At 40.9% G+C, this 23,498-nt stretch overlaps 1 protein-coding gene across 2 annotated transcripts in view; it reads left to right on the top strand.

Annotated features, from left to right (window-relative positions):
* The first annotated feature begins 1,014 nt into the window (after nt 1-1,014).
* NCAM2 (neural cell adhesion molecule 2) overlaps nt 1,015-23,498 on the top strand; it is a 275,041-nt gene continuing 252,557 nt past the window's right edge. For both annotated transcript variants that reach the window (XM_077174496.1, XM_077174497.1), the window contains exon 1: nt 1,015-1,410. In XM_077174496.1, coding sequence (XP_077030611.1) covers nt 1,035-1,410 — 376 coding nt within the window. In that variant the 5' untranslated portion in view covers nt 1,015-1,034. The remainder of the gene's footprint in view (nt 1,411-23,498) is intronic.

Genomic DNA, 23,498 nt, shown 5'->3' with positions numbered 1-23,498 from the left:
CCTCTGAGGAAAGAATTTGGACTTTATCCCCTATCTTGTTCTTCCCAGAAAAATATTTCTTCTTCCTATATTTCAGAATTTTGTAGACTGCTCTGCAGCAGGAGCCAAGCTGGAGATACTGATCATGTCGTTCATATTAGTTTGCTGCAAAGGGACTCCTTGTCTCCTTCCTCCTCCCCAAATCCTCTTGAAAAGGGCAAGGGAAGGGTTGGGAAAAAATATTAGGGATGTGTTAATTTGGATTAATCCTTTATTATCCACTATCACTGCTTCACATTAATATAAATCTACTTCTATCTCCTTCCATATATCATACAGGTGGTAAGGTGACAAATTTATGGAACCTGCTTTGGAGCCTATAGCTTAATTAACCCCCTCAAAAAAGAATTACCTCTTCAAAGTCAAGCTGGACAAAAAACCACCCCTTTATGCAGGTTGCAGGTTTTTTTCCTTACAAAGCAAGATCCTCAGCCAGACAGCACCAAAGCATCCAAACGGTAAGCAATTTATTTTTTTATCGGTTTTATTTCACGCAGCCGTGAATAGCCGAGGTATGTTTCCCCTCTGGACTAATAACAGAAGTCAAACCAAGTGAATTCCTAGACAGCCGAATGAGCACAAGCCCGACGGGATTAGTTACAGGCGCACCCGTACGCGGGGCTCGCGTCCCGGCCCCCGCCGAGCCCCGCGCAGCCCCCGCCGCCTGCTCCGGGGGGAACGAGGGTGCCAGGGGAGCATCCCCGCCCGCGGGCAGCCGGAGCGCCGCTCCCGCGCTCTCCCGGGATGCTGGGGGGCTTCCCAGTGGGATTCTCCACCGAGCCGCCGCCTCTCCGCTTTAGGCTGTGTCCCCTCCGTCAGCGGCGAGGGGAGCGGGCTCCGGAGGGGCCGCGGCGGCGAGCGGGGGGAGCCGGGGGCTGCGGGAAGGGATGCACGGGGAGATCGGGGAAGGGATCCGGGAGGGGATGCAGGGTGGGCTCGGGAAAGGGATCCAGGAGGGGATGCAGGGTGGGATCGGGGAAGGGATCCAGGAGGGGATGCAGGGTGGGATGCTCCGGTCCTGCCGCCACCTCTCAGAGCGGCGGAGGAATCTGCGGGTCTGGCGCTCGCCGCTGTGGCGGGTGCGAGTGCGGCGGAGGGATCGCGGGCCCGCCGTGCGCCCGCCCCCTGCGCGGCGGCGCGGCCCCGCCGATATAGCGCGGCGCGGGAGGCGCGGCCGGCACTTGGCGAGCGGCGCTCCGCGGGTGCGGGGCTGCGCGGGCAGCGGCGGCAGAAGTAGCGGCAGAAGCGGCGGCAGGGTTTGCCTGGGCTGGACAAGCATCCTCCGACTTGGAACTGTCCACCGGCGAGAGCTCCTGAACATGAGCCTCCTGCCTCTCTACCTGCTCGGATTGCTCCTCAGTAGCGGGCAAGGTAGGAGCGGAGCGCGGCAGCCTTTTTCCTCTTCTTTTTTTTTTTTTTTTTTTTTTTTGCTTTTAATTATTATTCTTGCCTATGCTGTCCGCTCGTTCAAATTAGCGGAAAAGAAACGGAGAAAAAAATTAAAGCAATGCGTTATCCTGGAACCAAATTGAGAAGGACCTAAAACTTGCTTCATCGCCCACCTTTTTCTTTTTTTTTTTTTCGTTTCAGTCTTCAAGAGGTGTCATTCATGAGGAGAAAAAAAAAAAGCTGGACAGTGCTAAGTGCACTTAGCTGCTTTGCATAGGATTTTGTCTTTTTGTGGGGTTTTTTTGTGCCCGATAAATGTGTGAGAGAGATGAAGCGATTACACAAAATCTGCCGAGCACTGGTCTTTAAAATCCGTGTCTGCCCGCGGGGAAGGCAGTGTGGGCATCGTTCTTAGAAGCAGGGAGAAGTGCTGGCGGTAGAGTCCGTGAGAAACCTGCCCTGAAGTCTCCCTGTCGGGGTTTCTCGTCTCTGGAAATCCCTTCCCCGCTCGCTGCCGGGACACCGAGCCCCCGGCTCGGGGTGGCGCGGAGGGGAGGGCGCTGTGGGGGCCGCGGGGCTGTGCGCGGGTGCGGAGCCCGTGTGCCACGGAATGGCACCGCGGGGTGCGGGGCCAGGTGTGTGCGGGATCGGGGCGCGCCGGGCTGGCGCCTTCGGGCACGCTTCGTCCTTTGCATATGTATCTGCGTATATATATTATATATAATGCTTATTTATACACGTACGTACAGTGCTTCGAGAAACGCAGACTCGGGGGTTGTGGTGCAGCCACGGGGTTTGGTCTGTTTTCTGGGGCTGGCATATATATCTCTATATATAGCTATTTATTTGGGGTTTTTTGGATGTCCTTTGCGTGGTTACTTGAGGATTTGTGTTCCTGCAAGAGACCGGGCGGGAAGGGGCGCCGGGAGGGGCGCAGCCGCTGGCTGAGGGATAACCACCGCGGTGTTTGGAAACTGTTCGGGCAAGTTCCCGGCGTCCTGCCGGGGCGCTGAGCCGCGTAGGGCTGTCCCTGTCCCCGCTCCCGCTGCCCCGCTGCCCTGTGCGAGGCTACCTTCCCTGCACCTGCGGGGGTGGGCGGCGGCCCCGCTTCCTGAGGAGGTTTTAGGGGGGAAATAAACCCCACCCAGCCCGAGCGCCCCAGCGGGATGGCAGCGGGGCCGGCCCGGGCCGCGCTGCCGCCGCCGGGCGCCAGGGGGCGGCCGAGCTCCACGGCGGCGCCGGGCAGTGCCCGGGACGGGGCGGCCTCGCCTCGCTGCCATCCCGGGATGGGAGGGCTGGATGGGTCACCCACGGTGTCCTGTGCGGGGCTGGAAGGGCTGGATGTGTCACCCACGGTGTCCTGAGTGCCACCCACGGTGTCCTGTGCGGGGCTGGCAGGGCTGGATGTGCCACCCACGGTGTCCTGTGCAGGGCTGGCAAGGGTGGATGTGCCACCCACGGTGTCCTGTGTGCCACCCACGGTGACCTGTGCGGGGCTGGAAAGGCTGGATATGTCACCCACAGTGTCCTGTGCAGGGCTGGATGTGCCACCCATGGTGTCCTATGTGTCACCCACAGTGTCCTGTGCGGGGCTGGAAGGGCTGGATGTGCCACCCACGGTGTCCTGTGTGTCACCCACGGTGCCCTGTGTGGGGCTGGATGTCACCCACGGTGCCCTGTGCAGGGCTGGAAGGGCTGGATGTGCCACCCACGGTGTCCTGTGCGGGGCTGGAAGGGCTGGATATGTCACCCACGGTGTCCTGTGCAGGGCTGGATGTGCCACCCATGGCGTCCTGTGTGTCACCCACAGTGTCCTGTGCGGGGCTGGAAGGGCTGGATGTGCCACCCACGGTGTCCTGTGTGTCACTCACAGTGTCCTGTGCGGGACTGGGAAGGGCTGGATGTGCCACCCACGGTGTCCTGTGTGTCACCCACGGTGCCCTGTGTGGGGCTGGATGTCACCCACAGTGTCCTGTGCGGGGACAGCGAGATTTGGGGCGCTTAAGGAAGGGACAGGGGTCAGGCATGATGCCTTGGGGTATCAAGAACCGCAGCTGCCAAGTCTCCTTCCATGCATCTGTGGCTAAGCCGGGCACCATCCAGGCGGTTTCTTTCGGCCGCAATTAGTAAAAAGAGAGAGCACCAGGTGCTCTCAATTTCTACAGAAAATGCTCCCCTGCTTTTGGCACCTCGGGGTGAGCTGGGGAGGTCTCCTGAAGAGCAGCGATTCAGGAGCACTCCGGAGGCTTTTGGGTCCAGCCGGCACTGGGATGGCAGAGGAGGAGAAGGGGAACGCTTCCTGCCGGCTTTGCATGGATCCACCTGCTGTGATGGTGTGCCTGGAGATGTGGAATGCGCCTCCTCCAAAGGAGGAAGGGTAGAAAGCGACTCTGTGAAGTGTGATTTCTGCAGCGTGGGAGGATTGCACAGTTTAGGTATCTTACTATCACAAATGTCAGGAGATAAATAATGGAGTGGAATTACAGATGCTATTAAACCGAGTTTTAAAAATTATAGGATATGTGTGGGGGGGGGGGATGGAAAGAAGAGGAGGAAAGCTGAATAAACCTAATATTGATAGTAAGTTATTTCCCTCAATTTAAAGAAACAGCTTCATTTTATTCTTTTTAATAAAGGAAGGGAATTTCAGTGGCAGAGTATGATTTTTTAACTGACTGTAGAAGTAACATTAATGTGCAGCCTCAATCCACAGCAGGGCATAGTAAATGGGAATGGGAGAACATCTGCATATGGAAAATACACCCATTTAGGTTGCAAGAGAAGAAGCATTTTCTACAGTGGTGTTTGGGGGGGGAGTTTAATTAGTTTAAATTGTAATGAGCATTATTGAGGTGATTTATTGTACTTTTTTTTCACACCATTTTGAAGTAATCTTGAGAATTTCTTGAAGTGAATTAAATGATTTGAGGGGCTATTCCAAAAACTCTTGGGGATTTTATTTTTTTTTTTTTTTGGGAATACAGTAGTGAGGAACACTTACATCATCAAATGAAGATTGTGGTGCTTGTGAGGGTTACTTTTTTGGTTTGTTTTTAAGAAAGGCATTGTTATGTCAGTATTAAATGTTTATGACTTTTCAGATAGTTTGGATGGCTAAGAAAAAGTCAGTAACTGCATTTGGATCATTTGCCTTGGAAATACTGAAACTTAGTTTCAGGATTTATATTTTGAAGGCTATAGCTGCAGTAGATTTTATGAAGAATGACTGAAGCCTTTTCTTTGAGAAGTGCTGGTGTTTAAGACTGGAGAGAGGGAACTGTGCTGCATTTGTTCTGTTCCAGAAAATCAGAGCAGCTTGAGAACAAGTAGCAGACAGGCACCCCCTCCCCCAGCCCCTTACGTTAAGAGCTTATGAATGTCATAATTATCTACCAGGGCCAAATAGTCCCTCTCCTAATTTCATCACAAGGGAGGAGTTTAACTGGCAGTGTTATTATGCTCAAACAAAAGGATTTTTTTTTTTCTTAACATTTCAAAGCTGTCCAGACAATTTATCGAGCTTGAATTAGCTTTGCTTTAATAAAAATTGAAACAAAACACACACACATACTCCCCACCATACCACAAACCAAAAAAGAGCATACTGCACTCTGCAAATCTGCCTTCTAAGATATGTAGTGATAAATATTTTTACCAGTGTCTGGGGACACTGACTTGAAGTGGATGAAATGGACATCTTCCCAAATTGTAAAATCCTGTTTTTTACCAATCTGCATAATACACATTCCTTTAGGTTAGTTTTTTTTGGTTTGGTTTGGTTTTTTTTTTTTTTTTTTGTGCTCATCCAGGAGATTCATAGGAGTGGGTATGTTGTGCTTCAACTTTCTTCTTTTCACTGCTTTGGTAGGAAGTTTCTTCTTGCATTTTGTGAAGAGTTTCTCTTTCTCTTTACAAGTGCTTTAAAGGGACTGCTTGTTAATAAGGAACTTTCCCCCAGAGAGATGCCAGCATGTGTGTCTTATTCACCAACAGCCTGGAATCCTGCTTCTTTCTGCTTTTTGTGTAGTGAACCCATAACATTTGGAATTCTTGAAATCAGTGATTTTGCTTACTGGATTAAGTGGGACTACTGCTTTACTCTGATGGCACACTGAAATTTGAAGCAGATCCTGAGATTTCAAGTAGACATTTTCTACCAGTTGATTTGTACAATTACATTAAGATTAAAACACAGCTGTTATCTTTCTTTCTTGTTTTCACCCTTCTAAAACAAACAAAAATCTGACAAAATCATGTTTGATTTTTCTATTTTAGGCTACTCTTCAGGTAAATATGAGAATCAAAGTTCTCCTCTTCAGGTAAATATGGGAATCAAAACATCTGCCTGAAAATAAGCCTGAACTGATGAGGAGTTCTGAAACATTGACTTAGAAATAGGTAGATGAGAAATATGTAGAGAGCTTTATTTCATGCACTCCCATACAAATGGAATTAGAGATACCTTTTTTATTTGCAGCACCTCTAAATCATGAACATAGGAACGATAAAGTAATAGACACAGAGCTTCAAAGTCTTAGAGGTTGAATAGCATAATTTGGACTTTTTCAGCACAACACATTTATTTAGATAACTCATTATTTTTACCTATGGAAATGCTGCTGGATTGTTAAAATGAATTTATGTATTATTTGCCTTTCATGGCCACCTTCTTCAACAAATATTTTGAGAACAAATGCAGTATTTGTTTGCCCTTTCACTGACCTTTTCTTTGAGGCACCTTTTGCAAGTGGTTCATGTTTACCTACTGATTTTCTTTCAATTTACTCCAGTAATCCCACAGTTACATTCAGCACATGCCACTTGATTCCACTGCAATTCAGTCAAGTTAATATGATATTTTGGGAAACACATGTTTTAACTTCACTGTAATTTGTGTCTGTGAGTTGAAAATCTATTATTGAAAGAGTAGGATATGAACTTCTCCAGGTAAAGAATCTGGATAATGGTTGGTATTCAGATTTTAAACTGTTTATTTCAACTAATTCATGCCAGATGTTTTATTTATTTGCTTGGGTTTTTTTTTCTTTTTTTTTTTTTCTTTTTTTGTGGGGTATTTTGGTTTTTGTTTGCTTGTCTTAATTTGCCTTAAGAAATAAAGCCAGTATAATTGATTATGTGTATTCTGAAGTTCTGCAGGTCATTTCAATCTCATTTTTTATGTCTCTTGAAATTCAGAAATAGGAGAGACTGGAGGAAAAACTTAGTGATAACCTGAGGTATTCAGATCTGGAGGCTTGTTGGGAGTCTCACAGACTAGATCCAGGCCTATTGCGAGCTTATATCTTAACACCAGTTTTTATTTTGACCTAAGCAATCAATCATTGCCTATTTCTGATGTAGTGACATGGCTTCCCCCTTGGTGTATTTAACTGCTTCTCAGTTTAGGTACTTGACTAGAATATTCAATTTTTGGCAACTAGTTTCAAATTCAGAATAGTTTTTAGTGTTAAATAGGGCATTCAGAGCACTGCTTGCTGTTCCTTCAAGAATTTGAGGATGTCCAGCTTCAGTGACATAATTCTGCATTCTTTAACAAAATATTTTATTGCTTTTGTAGCTCAGTTCTTCTTAAAACTGTTTGAATGTGTTTGTATATTTTTAAAGGATATCAGGAAACAAAAGAGTTAACTCAAGAAAGGTACTCTTCAGATGCATTTTGTTATGCCATAGATCTTTAATGGGGTGTCTTCAAAAATCAAGGTACCAAGGTTCTTATTTTTATTACATACCTGAATTTTTGCATTATTTGTTATCTATTGATTGATGATATCATTCATTGGAGAAGACATTTTCTGATTTGTTTTGCTGTAGATGAGCAGAGAACCTACCTTTTAATTTATTGAATAGAAGGAAAGAAGAAAAACAGGGGGAGTCATTTATCTGGTTACAGCTATTTATGGTGACATATTACGATATTAAAATCCTTGTGTACTGGAAAAGAAACATGTGTAAATGTTAGTAAAAGTTATGTGGAAAGGACACAAAGAATACAGGCATCAACAATGTTAGAAATCCTCGTGTTCACAAGACTGCCAAGCCTTTGAGTGTCTTGCATTTGAGTGGCAACATGGAAGCACCAAACCAGAGGCACATTCTTAGCAGGAATCCATTGATTCCAGTGGCTTCACTGGAGTCTGTGAAAGCATCTCTTGAAATGGCAGGAGGTCACCAGAATTTATTTTTGAAATAGTGTGAGATAGGCAACACTGTCCATTTATGCTGCTGTTATGATTAAGGAAATGATGATTAACAGGAAATTTCTCTCTTTGCATTTGTGCATTAGCATCTGGATCATTAATGAATGCGTGGCAGTAATGGTCTGAACTGCAAGTCTAATGATCTACTGCAGAATGAGAAATTTATATCCTAGTGGTTAGATATTAGGATATCTGTGAATATTGTCGTTTGGGAGGCACAGAACAGAAGTTGTGGATCCTGTCCCTGGGATTGTTCAAGTCCAGGTTGAGTGGAGCTCTGAGCAAGCTGGTCTAGTGGGAAGTGTCCCTGCCCATGACAGTGGGGTTGGAATGAGATGATCTTTAAAGTCTCTTCCAATCCAAGCCATTCCATGATTGTAGCCAAACTCTGCTAATTTTAGTCATAGGAGACCATCCATTGACTTAAGTTTGTGTTTGCATGAGAGACAAGAAGGACCAGTTCTTTAAAAGCATTTATTTTACTGTCTCAAGTAGATTAATCTGGGAAAGAAGGTGACTGTAAAGTGTATCAACTAAAGATTCATTACACAGTTTCTGCCTATTTAAGAACAATGCTAAAAACTTGTAGCCAAACAACTGCTGAAATGTTTTACCTGCTTCCTGGCTCTTCTGGAAAAGAAAAAAATGCAGTTCTTTGGTTTCACCTGCTCTTTAATGTGATGCATAAAGATCATTGCAAAAATGATGAAGAGAACAAGTCTTTCATAAACCTATTTTGCAAGCCTGGAGATCTACTGACCAAGAGTGTAATTTGTTATCAGTTTCCATGGTCCAAGCATAATCTTGTCTGAAATATCCAGTTTCTGGATGGATAGCATCCAGATAAAATTGGGAAGAAGCATGTAGTACTATGGAGGTTTTGTCAGCCTCTTTAGTAGTCCTGCCTATCATTACTGAAATAAATATCCTCTTAACTAAAAAAGTTCCTTCAAGAACTAGCTTTCCATAAAAAGCATAGATCTTTGATATGTTAATTTATATTCATTTAAGATGTAGTGGCTCTTGGTAAAAAAAAAAAAAAAAAGAAATACAAGTGGCTCATTTTCATTTTGCTAAGTTAAATTTTTCCTCCTAACAAAATTTATATTGTGACTTTAGAAGGCTGCACTGGTTTTCATTTGATGTTCTAATTACCTGAGTAGTATTGCTAAACAGTGGACAGAGGTTGATGAATGACCTCATAATTCAGCAATAGTCAGAACTGTAGCTTATGAATATCTTATAAGGATACAAATGAAACTTTTCTTTTCAAGATGATGTTTCCCATTAGCTAATACTAAACTAATGCTTTGCATTGCAGTTGTAGTCTAAGGAACAATATCAGCTATGATCCAAAATTCATACTTGGAAAAATTCATACTTCACACAAGAAGTCATTGTGCTGACCCCTTTGCCCAAGAGGTGCCCTTTAGAGCATAGTATGAATTCAGATTAAAAACACTCATTGCCAGCAATTTTCTTGCTACTAAAAGATGTTGCACCAGATTCAGTCAAGCTGCAAGTAATTTCAAACCCATTAACTTTGTAGACCTTTGTACTCAGCTGAATTTGGCTTGCATGAACTCAGGTCCATGGTTAAAATAACAAAATATTTAAAAACAGAAACGTAAAGATGTGATACAGAACGATATAAATAGGAAGGAAGAGGTAATCTTGCCTCTTATTATGAACAGTTCCTTTAACTGATGGTACATTTTTTTTTAATTGTAAGAGGATACATGTAATCAAGGTGCAATTGTATTGCATTAATATTATGACACTGTTATTTTAATTGGTCAAAGCAGAATAAACTACAGATTCAGTGTAGTTGATTTATGGGGAAGAGGACAGCAAATGATGATATATTAAATGTACTGGAGACCAGTTATCTGGAGTATCATAATACAGCGTTTTTTAAGAAGTTCTTGAACATACCATACTCATAAACTAATGTTCTTACTGGATCAGAAAAAGATTGATGTGCTCCAGTGACCTCAACAGAGACTCAAAGCAGGAGTCATAAGGGAACAAGTAAGTACAGAACAGAAAGAGTGTGATACTTCTGTCAGTGCACCTACAATGTTCAGGGATATGTCAGGTTATATCTGTGTGATCTTCCTTAACAATCTTGGCAGATCTTTGTTGCCTGAATTTGTTCCTAAATCTGCCGGTGCTTTGATCTGCTTGGTACAAAGTGTCAACAACTTACACAAGAGAAAAAGTCTGAAAAAGTAATGATCAGTCCTTTAATTGTGGTGCTGTAAGTAGTGGAGTCATACCAGTTCCTTACTCGACTCTTCTGTGGCATTCAAAATTGCACATAACAGAGAAGCTGCCAATCTCTTATGTGATGGGCTCAGAACTGTGTTATATTCATGGGCTTTACAGTGAATGAATTTTCTTTTTTTTTTTTTTTTTTTTGCTTAGTAGTCAGTTTCTAATTTCTTTTAAGCATTTTATTTTCCTACCCTTTTGGTAATAGCCATTTTAATTTAACAGATAGTAATGTGAAGTACTTGAATTTTAAGCTGATCTGCATCAGGCCAATTTTAAAAAAGCTTCCTTGTTTGTAAGTATCTCTTTTGCACTATAGTCAGTGTTGCAAGTTGTGCCTTACAAGGAGGTGAGGGCTAAAACTGGTCTAGCAGTAATCCTGGTGAAATAAATGCTGAGAGAGATTTAATTGCTAGAAAGATGATTCCCAGTGATGAGCGTATGGAAAGAGCAGAGATACTTTAAAACAAAGCTTGATACATGAGTAAATGGATACAGAATGATTAAAAAAATAAAAAAAAACCCCAAAACCAACCCTTCAGGATGAAAATTAATTTCTGACCAAAAAAGCAGTGACTGTGTAGCATATGAACAGGAGGGAAGAAGTATTGTTTCTCTTAAGATGGTTCAGAATCACAGAATGTCCTGACTTAGAAGGAACCCGCTACAATCCCGGTGTCAGACTCCCAGCCCTGTGCAGCAGAGCCCAGCAATCCCACCATGTGCCACAGGCATTGTCCAAGTGCTCCTTGAGGTCTGTCAGGTTTGGTGCTGTGGTCACTTCCCTGGGGAGCCTGTTCCAGTGCCCAGTCACTATCTGGGTGAGGAACCTTTTCCTGATACCCAGCCTAATCCTCCCCTGACACAGGTTCAGGCCATTCCCTTGGGTCCTGTCACTGTCACCACAGAGATCAGTGCCTGCCCCTCCTCTGCCCCCCATGAGGAAATTGTAACTGCACTGAGGTCTCCCCTCAGTCTCCTCTGCTCTAGGCTGAACAAACCAAGTACCCTCAGATGCTCCTCATATGGTTCCCCTCCAGACACTTCATTATCCTCATTGCTTTCTCTTGGATGTTCTCTAATAAAATTCCTATACTGAGTTAGTCAAAACTTCATACAGCACTTAAAGTGAGGCTGCACCAGTTCTTACAAAGTGCAGCCTTAAATTCTTTGAATTTTTAATTTTATTTTATTTTAGCAATAATAGAGAATTGCAAAGACAACATCACACAACATTTAAACCTGGTTTTTTGCTCATCACCTGAATGATCTGGTATGAGGAATCTTTATTTTGCAACAGAATCTTTGGTTTTGCTGCTTTCTGTTTGGTTTTTGCTCCTGAATGCTAATTTTGTCAATCTTGTCTTATTCATCTTGAAATTTAAGATGAATTATATCCAGTTGGGCATTGCTGTCTGTAATAAATAATGCAGCAATTCACGTGCTCCTCTGCTTTCTCTGTTGGGGAACAATACCCAAATTTAGAGTTAAGCAGAAGCTAATGCTGACTTTTCCCAGTGGAGACTGTTTGTAGTACCATATGAATTCCACATCCCCAGACTTTTATTTTCTTTTATTTTAAGCAAACTGTGTTATGTGAGATGAGTTCTGCTAACAGAACCGTGCACACCCTGCAGCCACGGAACTCCCACTGGAGTCAAGTGCTTCGGGGGTTGTACTGATTGCACTTTTCAGGGTCTGATTGAAGCTTTCAGGAGTTGTATAAATTCCATATGAGTACATGGGAATTTTGATTCAGTGAAGAATGGAAAAATCAAGCTCTAACTTTGTGTGTTTAAGTAGTGGGCATGTTTATAAGTAGTGCTGAGAAAGTGTGGGGCTAATCGAAGAGCACGGAAGAACTGGAAAATAAAGGAGTGTTCCGGTGTGCCAGGTTCTATTCAAGAGATAAGGTGCAAGACACAAAAAGGATATTTTTCTCTGTGCTTTTTAATAATAAATCCTAAGATACATTGCAAGTATTTAAGCTGCTGGTTTCATTGTCTCCCTCTGGGAACAGATGCAAAAATTGCAATTAATCATTATGGTCACTTAGCTGTAGCCCAGGCTATAGCTGTGTGGGGGAGTTTAGCATTCAGTATGAAAAACCCATCACTAAATTCGTCACTCAGTTTTGCTGGAGTTTTTGAGAGTTTTTGAGAGTTTTGATTTCCTTGTTTGTTTTGGTCTGTGGCTTTGTGACACTGGTCAAAATTGTTCTTTAGGCTTTCAGTATTCAGGTCATGCCTGCAGGTCTGTAAGTGCCACTGTCTGAGCCATCAGATGTTCCAGGGACTTGTGCCAGTTTATGGCAATTCCACACATTGGGTTCAACAGCTTTTAGCATTTAGTCAAAATAATCCTTTCCAGCACCTGTGCACTGCTTTTCTGTGAATTACAATTCTGTCTTTGAATGATACAGAATGTGTATGTAAAAAATTTGTGTTGCTGGGTTTGAGAACTCTTTCAGAGGTGGTATTTTTTCTACAGTTCTGCTAAACTTATGGTAGACTTATTCTGATTTTACCATTCTTGGAAGAAAATTTAGAGAATTCTGTTTACTGTCACAATAGTGATTCTCAATTCTGTGAGTGCATGGTCTTTGTATGTGCTGCAAATTTAAAAAATAATTTTGATCTTGCATTCAAATTTCTATATCCTTTGCAAACAGTAGTTTAAATCAAAATATTATTATCTGTGTTCTAAAATCTCAGGAATCACCTACTTCACTCTGTGTAGCCCTTTGTGCCACACTCTGACAGCCTTTCATTTTTTTTTGTGTGTGGTCCTAGGTACATGAATGAACACTTTATCTGCTGCATAAAAGAGCAGATATGGCTGGGGAAACTATTAAATAAAGAGTAAAAGTGGTGATGAAAGGAAATAGACCTCTCTGTGAATCACGTATTTTGCATTTTTAGTTACATACAATTTGATTTAGGAAAAAACCAAACAAGCACAACTAAGCAATCCCAGAAAGCATCCTTTTCCAGGGAAAAGCCCTTCTCTTGTTAGATGGAGTTCTGATTTCTGTTCCTCTGTGCTCGTTTTAAAACAGGACAGATAACTGTAGCCAGTGAGTCTACCAGAAAATTAAAAGAAAGACTTTATCATCATGTAAATATTATAAAAGCTATTCTATGGAAATCTCACTCTTTTTTTGTGTGATTAGTGACTGTTGCTATTGTGTTGTTGCACCTTAACTATGTTTGTGACTATTTTCCAGACTCTGATGCTCACTGAGGAGTGTTCTCAAAGGTTTTTAGGTACTCTTAGTCTTTAGACATGTAAGTCAAGGCAAGGTAGCACTGCAGAAAAACCATTTCTGTTCATAACTATACCAACTCTATTTCTTGTGACCTCTAGAGATTAAATAAGTAACATCCCTATATCCCTATCTTTCTTCCTGTCTAAAATCTTGTTTCTGCAATGATGGTCTGTTTTTACCTATGAAAATGATTGAATTATCTAATTACTTTTATGAATGTTTGATCAAAAAATCCCCCCTGTTGTAACGGGGGGAGAAGGGAAACTCAAGCAGTATGGAAGGAGGAGCTTTGAGTGCTTGTTCTCCTCCAACAAGAGATGTTTCTTGGTTTCTTTGGTGGAGGTTTTCTGGGGTTTTTTTGGTGTATTTGGATGTTTGGGTTTTTGGTTTGTTTTTTTTTTTTTATGTGTTATTTTACTGTTCTGTTGTTTTTTTTTTTTTTTAAAGGTGTAGAGCTGCTAAAACAAAGCATTTGCTTTTCATAGTCCAGAGGTGCTTTTACAGAATCATAGGATTGTTGATGTTTTCAAAGACCTTTAAGTTTATCAACCATCAACCCAGAATCACCACCATGTTCACCATGAAACCCTGTCCTCTTTCATATTCACACAATTTTGAATCTTTCCAGAGATGCTGACTCCACCACTTTGCTGGGAAGTCTGTTTCAGTGCTTTACAACCCTTTCCATGATTTATTTTTTACTAATGAAAGCATCACATTAAGTCTCACATAGCACTCATAAGACTGGAAGACAATCCCTCCTCTTAAAATTGTTACCTAATGTTTTTCTGAATTCTGGTCCTAAAAATAGCTGCACGTGTCTATGACAAAGAATTACTAAAACAGCAGAAATGAGAATGTAAGCTTTTCTAAGCAGCTGTTAGGAAAAAAAATGCACAGTGAAGCAAAAGCTACTTTTCACAGTAAACACTTCTATACAAAAATTAAAAGATCATATTTTCAGTCCGAGTTCAATTGATGTGAAATTAAGCATAAAGAAACTTTGAGAAAAGTCAGAGTCCATCATGAATTGAACCAGCTATTTTGATTTCATTTCAATGCTGTAACAGTCATCCTGCTTTTATTTTATTATGTGATACAGAGTCCAAACTGACATGAAAAGATGTGCTGATTGTAAACTGGTTTCACTGCTGTTCTTTGGTGCTATGCATGTTGATTCCAGGAGCTCTGCCTCAAATGGGCCTAAGCTGAGGCTGAAATGTTTAGTGGGCTTGATTTAACATTTTTTTAGAATCCTAAGGAGTACCTCTCAGAAATCTTTATCTAAATCTTCAGATTAGTGAGAGGAATTCTCAGTGGTTCTTTTTAAGAAAGCAGGGAATCAAAATGGAAATGTGCTTTTTGGTGGGGAAATACATTGCTGGGGGGAGGGGGGAAGGAGGGGAAAAAAACCCAGCACAAAGCCAAAAACCACCCTAATGTGGGTGAAAACAACCTGTAAGACATGTATTTAAAGGTTTATATTCCGCTCTCACTATTCTGACCCTGCATCAGAAATTACTTTTTTGTGGTTTTGAAATAAGAGCTGTGAGCATGTATCTCTCTGAAGAATTAAATAGAATAACCAAGCTGTTTTACTTCCATGGCCATCCAGGCTATTTTGGTGTTTTAAGCTGGTTGTGAAAGTTGGACTGGTAATGCTTCAGGTGCATGAAATTGGGTGAGAAAAATGCTTCTAGTATTGACAAGTTCAGAGCCTGGCCAAGGTTTTTTCTTCTTTCCTGCAAGCTCCATTTATTAAAATTGCCAGACTGGATATCTGTAGTTGTGGTTTTTTGTCTTTTGGGAGTGAAGGTGGACCTGATTTTGTCTTCCTGAGTTTTGTTTCCATTTAAACACAGGTGCCTTGGTGTTACACAGCTGCCTTTCTATGATCCACAAACACACTGAAATACAAATGCAAAATTAATTACTGATAATATTCAAATTAGAATATTATCAGTAATTAATTTCAAATATAGAAATAGCTAAATAGATCTATGTATTTAATCAATGTTCTAAAAAGGCAATATCGTTACTTAGGCAGGTGTTTTGAGCAAGCAGTGTACAGGGTACCAAATGCTGGGGCAACCCTGTGTAGTTTCTTTAATCCCACACTAGAAACGGGGAGGGCCCTGGAATGCAGATTGGAATGCACATTCCCTGATGCCTTAAAACAACTGAGAGAACAGAGTAATTAGAGGGGCAAAATTTATGTGTCCCCTTCACTGTTTGTACACACAAGAGGTTATCTATTGCTGTAAATTGAATTGGCTGTATAAACAGCAGCATAATTTATTTAGAGTTAGGTCTAAAAGACTTGGAAAAGACCAGTGGAAGAACAAGAAGGGGATTGTAAAGAGAAGAGAGGTACAGAGAATGCAGCTGTACTTTTGTTCAAGTAACTGATGTAGCTCATATATATTGACGTATTTCATTACAGTAGAATTTCTTTGTACTTAAACCATTGACAATGTAGAGAGCAGGGGACTCAACATTTCATTAAAAGTTCTAATCCTATATGAAAATGCATATTTATATCTTAAACCAATCATATTTCATAAATTTATAAAATCAATCACCACCTCCTTCTGCTGATCTATGAGTATTCACCCTTGCACTTCTACACCAGACGACTTGGAAAAATGATGATGTGCCCTTGAAATGGATATATATTTTTTTTTTCTTCAAAGTCAATAACATAACTTCTATATAACTATTCTGGATGCTGTTCAGTGCACACTCAGTTACTGAAAGGAATGTTTTGGGCAGCTGCCTTGCTTGGAGCTGTGGTAATGGCATGAGAGGCACTCACACGTGCCCCTGCACTGCTTCTGCAGAGCTCTGGGATGCTTTGCTCCCCTTCCTCCCCTCCTGGCTTCTTCAGGGTTAAAACAAAACCACGTTTCTGTCTTTCTGTAGGGATTACTCAGATGAACAAAAGTTACACTAACACAAGATAAATTATGATTAAAATTGACAGCATGTATCACTGGAGTAACCTAAAAGAAAGTGCAACTTGCTCAGAAATACAAGGACTTTTGTCTGTGTGTATGGAATAGTTTTAATTTCTCTATTCAGTTGGATCTTTAATAAATATTTTTTAGTATTTCTTATCTTTAATTAGCATTTAAATATTTCTCAAAAATAATGTGGGTATCTTAGCAGCATGCATCCCTTTTTTCACTTTAAGGAAAATGTGGGGGGTTTTCTTATGTTTAAATAGGCTCCTTGAGAAGAGCAGCTATAGTTTTATTAGAGGTTAGTTTGTTGCATGTATATATGCTCCTTGATTTTTTTAATCATGATTGTTGGTTTTTACAGACCAAATCTGTCACTTTGGTAAACAAGATGTTTTATTTAATCTCCAGCCTTCTGAAAGACGGACCTTTTTGAGTGCAAAGTTCGTTGTCATGTTGCTGGTGCGTGTTTCTGACCAGAATGCAAAGTAGCCTGAATCCATACATTCTTTTTTTCCTGTACTGGGGCAGCTGCCAAATCTATGTCAGCAATTAACTTCTGAATGTGTCAGCTGTAAGAAATACAGTTCATTGTTCCTTGACTAGTTAAGGGCTAGTTTAAAGGCAGAAACAGCCTCAAATGAAAGGGAAGTACTGTGCATTTTGTATCTAAAATCCTCAGGCTCTTAAAACCGCTTAAAAGAAAGAAAATTTTAAACTAGTTCTAGGATGGATATTTAGGAATTTAAAAGTACTTAGCTGATTCTTCAAGTCAAAATATGCCAGATAACTTCATTATCCAGTTATCTGACAAAATTATGGTCAGTTACAGATAATTTTCAATAATGGGTTATTTCATTCAATTTCTGAGCTTGTTTCTCTCGTGTGTAAATCAAAACACCAACAGCCCTTTTCCTCCCTCCCTTTTCCCTACCCAGCCCAAAAACAAATTCCTCCAAGAAATCTCTCTTGAACTGTTAGAATAATATTTGAGATAACAGTTAGAAAAAAAGATAGAAAAAAGAAAATTAAAAGTTATTCAGAGAACCTGACACTATGTAGATTATCTAAAATGAAGTGTAAAATCAGTTTAGAGGAGTGCAATAATACTCTTCCTCCTCACAGACATGGATGTTCTTATTGATGTTTGGGATTTCTTAAGTTTACAGGCTGTTTGCACAAGGTTACAATAATGTAATATTCATATTTAACCTATATTGGTACATTTTCCTCTGCAAGTGAATTATTACTGTGAACATTTAAAAGCCTTTTTATCCTTAATTAGTTCTTTAAGCTTCATGTAGACCTCTTCTTTTTCAAATTTGAAACCAATTATCCCACCAGAAGAGTTTTTTAATTGAAATTGCAATTTTAGTGTACATATGATATTTTTTGCTTTCATTTTCTCTTAAAGGTGTGTTTTTGTATATTCTGTCTTGTTGAGCTCAGCATGAAGATGCTGATAGTAAATGAAGACAAACGGGGTGGTTGTAACTAACAGGTGTCATAATCAATTTCTTGCATAAGAGGGCAGATTCAGTTTTTTTCTTACAGTGGTAGCAGGTGATAAAGCTTTACTGAGATGCAGAATTATTTCACTTTAGTAGTTCATTTGAGCACTGTTATTTTTATATTGCAACAAGTGAAAGGTTTGGATGTCCTAGGAGGCAGAGCAGAGAAGAGGAAGCCATGCAACAACATATCAGTAATTTACCAACAGGAGGAAATCTATACTGTTTTACATCTATAAAAACCCAGCCAAACAAAAACACCCTCAGGAAAACACAAATGGTGTTCATATTGAACAGGTGGTTTGAGTAAGTGGTTGGCAGCAAGCTAGACTGCTAGGTGAATTTTTCAATACAAGGAAAGTTGTGGAAGAGTTTACCATTTCTAAAGTTCTGGAAAATAAGTTGTGTATGCTAGGAGAGTGAAGTAGGGAGGGAAATGGTCTTTGCATAGCTAGGAATTCTAGACTTTCCATATATATTTGTGGAATGAAATGTTACCTCCCAACACCTTCCTGTGATGCAGCCTATGCAGAGAGGAGTAATTGTGCAGTTGTGAATCCCAGACCCTCAGCACTTGTTCCTCCTGCTCTGTGCCACCCCCACACCCATTCCCATAGTTTCCTTCTTACACAGAAGTTCTGTTTCATTTCAAAGGACTTCAGGCAGTCCTTCCCCCTATGCATGAGTCAAAATGTTTTATCTTTGTAATGCATAACTCTCTGTGTCTGCAGAACGGTGGTTGTGACTCACTAGCAGGATTTGTTTGTCTGTCCTTAACTCAGTGTGCATGGCAGAAAACAGGAGTGGTACTGTCTCTCTCCCTCCACCCCCTCCTTTCTCTTCTTCTCCCTTCCTGTAAGCCTTAGGATAAAAAGCCAATTTCAGATACCTAAATAAAAAAAAAAAAATCTAGTAATTCCTACTTGATATGCAAAATATCTTCAACTCAAGTTATACACTTACAGCTCAGATCTTTCTGAAATCTCAACCACTCCCACCATAATTTCCTGTTCTTACTTTTAGTAACACTTATTGACTTGCTGGTGATGATAGAACACACTCTGGGTTTATCCTATGCGTTCTGGAATCCAAGATTGTTGTCGTGTGTTTTTATATTTTGTAATACTTTGAAGTAGTTTTGTTTTGTATTCCCATATTTTTCCCAAATGGTTTATCCCAAACTGTACCCCCCCTCCCTTTACCTGTGTTATCCCTCTCCCGGGATGAGATCATCCCCAAACCCCCACCCTGGCTCTCTGTCAATCACTCAGCATCCCATCCCCTCCATCCAGAAGTTTCGGTCCAAGTCGTCGAGTGATTGTCCAGAGGCCAGGGGTCAGCCCCTCAAGCCTTGCCCCATACGCTGTCCTAAATGTCCATCCCCCATCATCCATCCCTTAGAGTTAACTATTGGTTGGTAAAATGTTATCTGCTTTGGGTTTCCACCTCCCTTTAAATGTGACCTTGGCACATCTCCCGGAGCTCTCGGCAGGAGGCCCCTGAGGTGCAGGAGCTCCTTTGGGATCCTAATGAAACCTTGGATTAACCCCTGCTAAGAGTCGGCCCTTTCTCTTCTACCGATGTCTCTGGTGTCTCTTGTGCTGCAAAGGCGCCAGCCCAGGTGCCCTCAGTACTCTCGGGGCACACACAGACAGTGTCTCCCCCCAGCCCAGGTGCCCTCAGCACCCTCGGGGCACACACAGACAGTGTCTCCCTGCTGCCAGCCCAGGTGCCCTCAGCACCCTCGGGGCACACACAGACAGTGTCTCCCTGCTGTCAGCCCAGGTGCCCTCAGCACCCTCGGGGCACACACAGAGAGTGTCTCCCTGCCAGCCCAGGTGCCCTCAGCACCCTCGGGGCACACACAGACAGTGTCTCCCTGCCAGCCCAGGTGCCCTCAGCACCCTCGGGGCACACACAGACAGTGTCTCCCTGCCAGCCCAGGTGCCCTCAGCACCCTCGGGGCACACACAGAGAGTGTCTGCCCCCAGCCCAGGTGCCCTCAGCACCCTCGGGGCACACACAGACAGTGTCTCCCTGCCAGCCCAGGTGCCCTCAGCACCCTCGGGGCACACACAGAGAGTGTCTCCCCGCTCTCGGCCGTGTTGGGGCTGCTCCCCCCAGTGTCGGCCGACTCGGGATTGGCCCAGGGTTCCTGAGAGGCTCGCAGAGAGACAGAGACACAAGATCTTTTAAACTCATTATTGTAATGGGAAGATCCTAAATTCATAATCGTAATGCCAATGTAAGGAGGGGAAGGAGGTATTAAAAAGGGCAAAGAAAAACTGATGGTAAGGGGTAATGATAGGAAGATTTTTGAATTGCAAAAGAAGCTAAAATGAATGAGTAAGTAATTTCCATCCCATAATCTTAAATGAAATTGAGGATTCACCAGAAAGTTCTGTATTTCTGTTTACAAGATGTCTGGCCAGTACAGGTTTGCTGCTCTTGCACAAGTAGTGTGTGAGGCTGTAGGTGTCAATATAGCCTGTTGTTTCATATATCTGAAAAATATAATTAATTTTATTTAGTTGCACCATTTTCCCATATTTCAATGAAGTCTGTTCTTTTAAAATTGTTTCAATTTTTAGGAATAAGCGTTCATGCAAGATAAAGTATATCAGGACATGTGAGCAAACGGGTTTGTTTACTCAGGAGTGGGGAGGGATGTTTTTGACCTCTTTAACAATTCAAGAGTGGCAAGTGGAAGGAAAGAGAATTATTCTTTCATTCAAGTATATGCTTGGTGAAGGAAAAAAATGAGTTTGAGCTGACTAAACATCTTTAGTCTGAAAATGTAATAATTTTTTCCATAAGAGTGAAGAAAATTGGAAGAGAAAATATTCAAAAAATACTTCAAAAAAATTTGTATAAAATTAAGTGATTTTAAAGGGAGTAAATGGATTTGAGGGTGATGTGGTAATGCTGTGCCTACAGAAGGACACTAGGATCTCTAACTTAATAAAAAACCCCAGGCAAACAGCACTTTTGGGGTAATTTTAGGAATTAGGCCTTGAATTTTCTTCTATAAGTCTCTATTTGGTAAAATAAAAAGTACATTGAAATTAATTGTTTATACTTAATCCATTCTAAATATTAACATCTCTTCAGGAAATTTTCTAGAATTTCATATTTGTAAAATCTGTGCAAGGATTAATCATGCAATGAGAATCATCTCTGTTTTCACTTATTTCATGTTCTCATTATGGATTAGTGATAATTAAGCCCAAAATTTGAGATGAAAAATAGGTAGCATTTCACAAGTGCTATGAAATATGACTGTAGAGTCCACTCCTGTTCACCAAAATAAATAGTTTCTAAATGCTTTGCCTTCACAAAATAAGTAGGGATTCTCAAACAGTAGAAGAAAATAGGAGTTGTGGCCATTAGAAAAACAGAAGCCTTAACTTTGTTGTCAAACCGACACAAACTATTCTGGATATGTTTAAAGAAGGGTCTGGTATTCAGAGAAATCCTAGCCAAGTAAGTTTTGCCAATCTGTTACTGAAAACATTAAATGATCAGCATTTGTACTCTCTGCAGAGGAGACCTTAAAAAGTGACTCATCTTGAAGAGAAGAATTTTAATTGTGACTTTTGTATGTTTTTTAAATAATTAATGATAAGACAAACTTCTGCCTTTTTCCTATGGCTATGTCATTAATTTCTTCAATGTAGCTGCTTTTTCTGGCCTTTCCAGGCAGCAAAGAAGGCTGGATACCCATAAAAGAGGCGAATATTCTCCTAAATGTTCTCTATTTTTACTTTCAGTCAATGCTGTAGAAGCAACTTTGCCTAAGAAAAAAAGAGAATGATAGTGCCAGAAAATAACTTACATTCAACATGTCAAAGTCTAGTTCCACTCTTTCCTTGAAAAGAAAGGACAAATGGAAAGAGTCTGTAATATTTCATATCCTCTCTTATGAAACAGCAGCATCTCTAGCAGGATAGACTTCCAAATTTTGTAACATAACAGTTTTGGGTTTTTTTTTTTTATTTGTAGATATTCTGCCATGTAAATCAAAGTTGCTTAGGTCTTAGTTTAAAATGATATCGCTGTCATTAAGGTTTTAAGATTTACCACAAAAAAAACCCCAAAATACAATATTCTTCACATTTTTTGAATTGGATACATCTGATGCATATCAGTGTAATCAATGCAGGAAAGAAATTTATGCCACTATTAATTTTCAATTCCTATTATTTGGACGTATATCAAACTAGCCTTGTATCTGTTAAAGTGCATGTTTTATTTGTAGTTATAATTTGGAGAAGACAATGTTTGCCAGTCATTTATTCCCAGTTCTGTTAAATCCTGTTTACCACCTAATAATTGCTTGAATGTGTTTTCTTTGCTCATAAATCTTGAACCATTGTATTCCATCAGAAAACATGGGTGACACTTCATGGGGTGCACAAGCTCACACAGGTTTAGAAGATACAGGAAGATAATTTCTTCCTGCTTCCATCTAGCTGCTCTTGCAACCTTCTATACATATTATTCTAGTATTTAATGCAGTCTGATTTTTCTTCACTTTTTTGAAAACACCTGGTTTCTATTTCTGGTCCATGTTTAAGTGCTCTTCCAGTCTCATATTAAATCATTAAATGACATCATAGCTCCAATTTATTATGTCTTTTAGTTGATGCATCTCATCAATGATTACATATTAGAACACAATCTTTAGCTTTTTGCAAAACACCAACCACAGGATTTTCACCTGTATTCCCTAAATAGGTTTGACTAAATGCATTTCAGTGAGAGGCTTGTAATTTAGAAATAAATTGCATTTACAATTACAATTTTCTTTCAAAAACACCTCTGAAACAATCTTCAGTTTGCTACTTTATTCTTCATTTTACGACATATTATCTTGTGTCAGAGGAATATAAATGAATAAACTTAAAATACTTGTGCTGTGTTTTTTTTCTTTGCTTGCAATGTCTTAATTCTATGTAACAAAGTATAATTAAAAAGACTTCATATCTCTCATGGTATCAATGTGTTTTATACTTTGCTCTCTAACTAGAGAGGAAATTCTATGTCACAAATTAAGACAAACAGGATACTCTCAAATACATAGTATGAAAAATTAATTTAAAGCAGGGGTTTCTAAAGAAATATGAAACATATGAAGATAACATTATTATTTTTTTAAAGTACTGAAGAACTAAACCAAATCAAAAGTTTCATGAAGAATAGGGAAGGACATTTTAGATCGGAAGCAAAGAATGCCTACTTTTAGGTTTTGTGTACTACTAAATATGTGAAAAATAATGTAGGTCCACAGACACATAAAATTAACAGGCCTTTTTCCCAGGGGAAGACAACTCCACCTTTGCTTTGCAGTATAATTTGTAGTAAAGCTAAATTGTAGTAAAGCAAGTTGGGTTCTTGCAATTTTGTTTTGACATGCAGCCAATTATGAACGTCTCCACCAACCTCGCTCCGTACCATCTCCCTGATTGCGAGTCTCCCGGTGTCTGCCCTTGGGAGGGAGTGAAGCTTACGTGCCAGATGTGCTTTAAGTGCTGCAGTGTCTTTGGCTGGAGACAGCCTGAGGGTCAAGCCATGGATGATACAGCGACTTCCTTGTTCTCAGCCTTCCTTTCTCCATTCTCTGCATCCAGCAAGGACTTCAGGGTGAAAGAATGCTCGTTCTTCCTGTTATCTAAAGCAGGGTGGTGCTTATGAGTGGATCACATTGCTAGTGCAGAACGTGAACAGAGAAGGGGTGACTCTACTGCATCATCCAAATATTGTATTTTGCTTATAAGCGTTTTGAAAAGCTGTTTGCATTTGCCTTTAAATGCATCCTGCATTGTGAAGAAACACAGTG

The sequence above is a fragment of the Agelaius phoeniceus genome, chromosome 2 (assembly GCF_051311805.1).
Source record: "Agelaius phoeniceus isolate bAgePho1 chromosome 2, bAgePho1.hap1, whole genome shotgun sequence".
Lineage (NCBI taxonomy): Eukaryota > Metazoa > Chordata > Aves > Passeriformes > Icteridae > Agelaius > Agelaius phoeniceus.
Note: the sequence above shows the minus strand (reverse complement) of the source record. Positions and strands in the feature narration are given on the sequence as shown.